Source organism: Agrilus planipennis, unplaced genomic scaffold (assembly GCF_000699045.2).
Source record: "Agrilus planipennis isolate EAB-ADULT unplaced genomic scaffold, Apla_2.0 scaffold42, whole genome shotgun sequence".
In the NCBI taxonomy this organism is placed as follows: Eukaryota; Metazoa; Arthropoda; class Insecta; order Coleoptera; family Buprestidae; genus Agrilus; species Agrilus planipennis.
This window is the reverse complement of record NW_020438888.1, coordinates 651930-658525: the sequence shown is the minus strand read 5'-3', so window position 1 is coordinate 658525 and position 6596 is coordinate 651930. Positions and strand designations below refer to the sequence as shown.

The following is a 6596-nucleotide window of genomic DNA, read 5'->3' as shown; positions in this document are numbered from 1 at the left end:
AACTTTAAAACGATTTATTTTAAAATTATAAAAAAATATATTCGAGACCCTTACAACAAGCCCTTTCATTTAATATGGTAGATACACGGTAAAGCTTCCAAAACTTTTTTTTTAATTTCCTATTGACCCACCGAAAAATGACCCCATGTTCAAAATTAATTTATTTACGTTATGCGTTCGAAATTCCTATGTGTACTAGCAGATTCGGAGCGAATTAACTGTGACAGACGGACAGACAGACACACGAGCGATCGTATAAGGGTTCCGTTTTTCGTTCGGGCATACGGAACCTTAAAAAATAGAAAATTATGTTTCTGAAGGAAAGCCCTTTGATTCATCAGATCTCTTAGGTAAAGATTACGATCTCACACCCAGATGATACTGCTGCTATCAGTGTTGATAAAACAAAAAGGAATAAACAAATTTTTCGAAAAACGTTCACAATAGGTTAGCAATTAATCAATCATCATCAAGCATTTCTCAAGAAATAATTAACAGATTTCTAAATAAACAATAAACAAATAAATAGAGTAGATTCATAGAAATGTTTGAGTATTGCAAATAACTATACATTCAAAACACAATTTTTAACTAATTACGCAATTAGCAACAAGAGACTAAAAATACTGCCATACATGTTATGTTATTATGTTAATTAATTCTGTGCGTCAAAATCAATAAATACGATCTCCTTGTTTCAGAAAATGCCCACCGAATGCATAACAAACCCCTTGCAAAGGGAACTGGCAGATTCGATAATTAGAATGGTGCCTTTGGACGAAATTAGAATACTACTGGCATGTGGAGCAAAGGTTTGAACATTTTATGTATTTCCCTACATCCATCGATTTAGGGTGCGCTGCAATCTTGTTATCCGGCTCGAAGGACCACATGCATTAAAAGCATTAAACAAACGTTTCTGCCTTTTTGTTTACATTTATTAGTATAGCGAAAAGCCAACAATGGTTGCGAAACTTTAGAGTAATATTTTGTAAATGTACTACACCATCATATAACCTAAATAATTCTCTGCATCTACGTTTTTTATACTTAATTAAACTTCCTACAACGTAAAGATTGACGCTTAAGCCTCGTAAATCCGTGCTATTTATTATCTTTACAAGTGGCATATGGAAACTTCTCTATTATCTAATCTATTTCTAGAAGCAGTACTTATTTTTAAAATCACTCCATTTTAATGGATAATAATTGAATTAATTTATTGGCATTATTGAGACGAATTTTTCTTACCAGGTAAACGAACCTGTTACACAAGGGTTAATGCCTGTGCATTACGCTGTTTGGCAACGATATTATGAGGCCATCCAACTTTTGCTAACCCGGGGTTGTGACGTTAATGCCGTGGACGAATGCGGTTACAGCCCTTTACATCTATCAGCCGAACATGGGTAAGTGTCAGGGCTTTGTAGCCTCTACTTATTCAAATATATACGAATACACTCAGTATATTTTCATTATTGCAATCACTGGGCAAATATTATTTATTATTGAAAGTCGTTTTACCTCACTTTTCGGGCCGACCTCAAAATATATAAATTTGGGTATCTTCAATGATAAGAGGTTCAACAGTAATTACCATGGCTTCCCAGAGCACACATGATCTAAAAATTTTGTTCGATAAATACACAAAATTTAAAAACCNACCAATCAAAATACTATTATTTTTACTTTACTTTTTATGTGCGTACTCAGTAAAATACACCGAGATTTCTTATCGTCATCATAAGATCGTCAGTCCTAAGACTAGTTGGACATGCACCTCCACTCTTTCCTATCCTGAGCTAATCTTCGCATTTCTTTAAAACTAGAACATCCCACATCCTTAACTGTTTGCGAACAGCAATCTAATCTGTCTCTATTCCTCTTAACTCCTGTTTTTGTCTCTAATATGGCTCTCACTAAACCTCCATGCCTGAAAAGGTGTCCTACCAACCTATCTTGCCTATTTCTTATTGACTTCCATAGAGTCCTCTGTTCTCCTACTTTTTCTAATACCTCTTCATTTCTAACCTTCTCTATTCGCATCATTCACCGGTAACACATCATTTCGAACGCTTCTAACCTGTTCTTTTCCGTCGCGACCACCGTCCATGTTTCGCACCCGTATAACGCCAACGATTTTTTTCGAATTTCTAATAGAAGCATAAAAGTGACTCCTTTTTTATTGAAAGCGCCTCAACCTTGCGCTATCCTCTGCTTTATATCCCTACTACTCCTTCCGTCCTGACTTATGAGAACACATTCACCCATCGTTTTTACCCCCTGTTCCGAATGGACTGTCTCTTTGCTTAGAAACCTATTTTAGGCCGCATCGGTTCAAAAGCAATCACGTAGGGTGAACGTAAGTCGTAGCTGACTTTGTCTACTGAATAACATACGTTCCAGTTTATTTGCCTCTTGCAATACACCAGCTGGCACTGGTCAAACAGTTTAAATTTTATAAATAAAATGGGATGGTTAGTCTCTAAAGTGTTTTTGGATACATTTCAATATTCACCCACGGCTGAAAGATAGCAGCGAATTTTGAGACATGATTTAATACAACTACACGGAAGAACAGAATGCAACTTTCAAAAATTATACGCACGATGTTTATCCCGATTGTATACGTTTTTTTATACATAAATATTATTGGATATTGTTTGTTTTTCGAACAAAGTTCCTTAAGGTGCGTTTAATGCATGCAGCCTTTAAACAACAACAATTCATTTGGCTCAAAAACTAAATTGTGCACACGATATAAATTAAATAAAAAAATTAAATAGTGGACATATCTCTCCAACTTACTTACGGCTTACAATAAGTAAGTAATACTTATCCAATTACACACTAATTTTTTTGGTAATTTTTTACNGAAAGTTGGTTATAACAACATCGGTTATAACCACAACTCTGATGTAATGTCAGATTCTAAAAGCCCCCCAAATTTGCTATTCTAGCCAACGCTAAAATATCGGTAATAACGACACAAAACTCGGATATAGTGAGTTATATTTTTATTGCTACAAATCATTGAAGCAGTCGTTTTGTTGCGGGTACTTCCCCGTCGACCAAATTAATAGTTGCTACCCCCAATATGGACTACATACCACTCCTACAAACACAGCGTGTGCAGTAGCTGTAAATTAAATTTCTCGAAAAGGGGTCTATAAAATTTAAAGATTAAGGAGAATCGTGTCCATTTTCGGGGTTAAAATAATAAAAAATTTTGTTTATCACTACATCAAGATATAGAATATCCTGTTCTCAATACAGTGGAAGTTGGTTATAACGATTATGAATGTTTTAACAACAGATGGCTGCTAAATATGAACATAATTTTTCTGTTTAGCTGTATTTTGTGCACGAGGGCACCCAGTAGATGCATGATCAATTAATTAATCGAATTTTAAGCGTAGAAAATATATTTGGCCAAATGCTGTAGCAATATGCAAATGGCTTACGTATTTTGAAAATTTGTTTACTTTTTTTCTTTTGTATAGTAGTTATAAGTAACAGCTTCAAGTTGTTATCTTACCTAGGCCCATGACATCATTTGTTACCATAACATACGTAAATTTTGGAAAAAAATAATAAGTGAAGTACAAATAAAACACATTATTATCAAATATGAAATGTTTTTCGAATTTCATATTATGAAGAGCGCTCAAAATTTTAGACTAAGGTAAACTTTACTATATTCAGTAATCATATGGAAAATTTTAACTATAGGCTTATCAGTCCTGCACTCCAAAACAACACAAAGTACAAAGGTTTTATTATCCTATTATATTTTTATTATCCCATCATATTTAATACGCAGGTATACGGAAATAGTGAAACTACTTCTAAAATCTGGAGCCAAAGTCGACTACCGTCCAGATACGGGCGAGGAATTCCCTAGGACGACCCTGTGCGACGAACCCTTACGCTTGGCGATAAGAAACAAGCACATGGACATCGCCAGGCTCCTGTTAGAACACGGAGCCGACCCTAACAAACGGTACTTTTTCGGGTCAGAAATAAATTTAATCAACGACCTGCAATACCTGGAGCTTCTGTTGACTTTCGGTGCCAACCCTGACAGTCGGGACAGGGCCGGACTTACGCCTTTAATGAAAGCAGCGAGACAACCGCAGGTGTGTAAAGAAAAACGTATAAATGAATAATATGAGTACCCTATGATGGTACTTATGGGAAACAATTGGGGATTCAGACCCAACACAGACTATTTCGCTACAACTCCACCTCTAGTTTTCAGTCATATAAACTATAGATTGTGTGTTGGTGTCGGCTTACACCTCTAGGTACACTAACTTTCCCTATAAGTACTTTACGACTTAAGGAGAAAGTTGGTGTATTCAGGTTCAAGGTTCTTTAAATGGAAGAGTACGCTGTTGCATAAAATGGTCGAATAAAACACCCTGTAACTATTTTTTTTATTTTCCTTCTAGGGAATGGAATCAGTATTACTTCTAATTCATTACGGTGCTGACGTCAACGCAATGGCCGACGAGAGGCATGATTACAGAACGGTTAGTGACATGATTTCTTTTATTTGCGAAATTCCATGTCGTTTTCTCGGAATCGACAGACCATCAGAACAACGACAGAATGTTTTTTTATTTAAATTTTATTTTTTTATTCGCAGAAAGCTGCATGCGTTTTAATTTATTTTTTGTAAACACCTCGCTATTATTAGAATAGAAAGGTAAACGATTTCGATAATCAGTGGATCTGAACAGAAATTTATTGTTTAAAAAAAGACATGACTTTCTTCATTGTGCGTTTGCCAAAAACGAAACCGTTCAATTTTAGAAATTATTACTTTGCTATAAGTATATTTAAATATATTTCAATACTGTCAAACGGTAAGTATCCACTTACCAATATAACAAATATAGGAGAGCTATCCAAGGAATTTCTCCCAAAATAATAACAACCAATCAAGATACTTCATTATTTTTACTTTACTTTTTATGTACGTATTCAGAAAAATACACCAAGGCCTATTTTTCTTATCGTCATCATAAGATCGTCAGTCCTAAGACTGGTTGGACACGCACCTCCACTCTTTCCTATCTTCGCATTTCCTTAAAACTAGAACATCCCACATCCTTAACTGTTTGCGAATAGCAATCTAATCTAGGTCTACCTCTTAACTCCTGGTTCTGTCCCTAATATGTCTCTAACTAGACCTTCATGCCTGAGAAGGTCTCCTGTCAACCTATCTCGCCTATTTCTTATTGACTTCCATAGAGTCCTCTGTTCTCCTACTTTTTCTAATACCTCTTCATTTCTAACCTTCTCTATTCGCATCATTCACCGGTAACATCATTTCGAACGCTTCTAACCTGTTCTTTTCCGTCGCGCCCACCGTCCATGTTTTGCACCCGTATAACGCCAACGATTTTTTTCGAATTTCTAATAGAAGCATAAAAGTGACTCCTTTTTTATTGAAAGCACCTCAACCTTGCGCTATCCTCTGCTTTATATCCCTACTACTCCTTCCGTCATGACTTATGAGAACACATTCACCCATTGTTTTTACCCCCTGTTTAAAATCAATCACGTAGGGTGAACGTAAGTCGTAGCTAACTTTGTCTATTGAATAACATACGTTCCAGTTTATTTGCCTCTTGCGATACACCAGCTGGCACTAGTCAAACTGTTTAAATTTTATAAATAAAATGAGATGGTTAGTCTCTAAAGTGTTTTTGGATACATTTCAATATTCACCCACGGCTGAAAGATAGCAGCGAATTTTGAGACATGATTTAATACAACTACACGGAAGAACAGAATGCAACTTTCAAAAATTATACGCACGATGTTTATCCCGATTGTATACGTTTTTTTATACATAAATATTATTGGATATTGTTTGTTTTTCGAACAAAGTTCCTTAAGGTGCGTTTAATGCATGCAGCCTTTAAACAACAACAATTCATTTGGCTCAAAAACTAAATTGTGCACACGATATAAATTAAATAAAAAAATTAAATAGTGGACATATCTCTCCAACTTACTTACGGCTTACAATAAGTAAGTAATACTTATCCAATTACACACTAATTTTTTTGGTAATTTTTTACATTAGTTGACATTGGAATTGAGACATGAAGTTTAGTCAGGTAGGTAGTACTCACCAAGTAGAATCGTGTGGTAGCATTAATTCCGTGCGGAAACCAATGTAGCTTGAGATACAGGCTCCTAAAGTTATTTAATCGGAGGAAATTTCGATTGGTACGGCCCTGGCTGCAGCCCTTCGTCAGCTGTTCTCGCCAAATATGCATTGATGACGTCATTGTTTAGTTAGGTAGATGTATGACAGACTCGAGTTTGTTTAATGCCCCTGCCCGCCGAAGGCGGGCTGATACATTAGAATAATGTTAGGAAGATATGTTTTAGGACAAACGATGTTTGGCGGGAACAGCTGACGGAAGGCTGAAGCCAGGGCCGTACCTACCGGAATTTCCTCCGATTAAGAAAACTTTAAGGGCCTGTATCTCACTCACATTCATTTTTAAACAAATAATAAACAAAATTCTAGTAAATACTACTACACTACTTTACTTGGTGAGTACTACCTACCT

General features: G+C 35.8%; 1 protein-coding gene across 1 annotated transcript in view; it reads left to right on the top strand.

Moving 5' to 3' along the window:
* The window catches only part of LOC108744948 (ankyrin repeat and protein kinase domain-containing protein 1), a 12797-nt gene that overhangs the window by 4990 nt on the left and 1211 nt on the right, over positions 1-6596 (top strand). The window contains exons 2-5 of the mRNA XM_025981713.1: positions 702-812; positions 1255-1409; positions 3824-4139; positions 4455-4535. Of these exons, the coding sequence (XP_025837498.1) occupies positions 705-812; positions 1255-1409; positions 3824-4139; positions 4455-4535 (660 nt within the window). The 5' untranslated portion in view covers positions 702-704. The remainder of the gene's footprint in view (positions 1-701; positions 813-1254; positions 1410-3823; positions 4140-4454; positions 4536-6596) is intronic.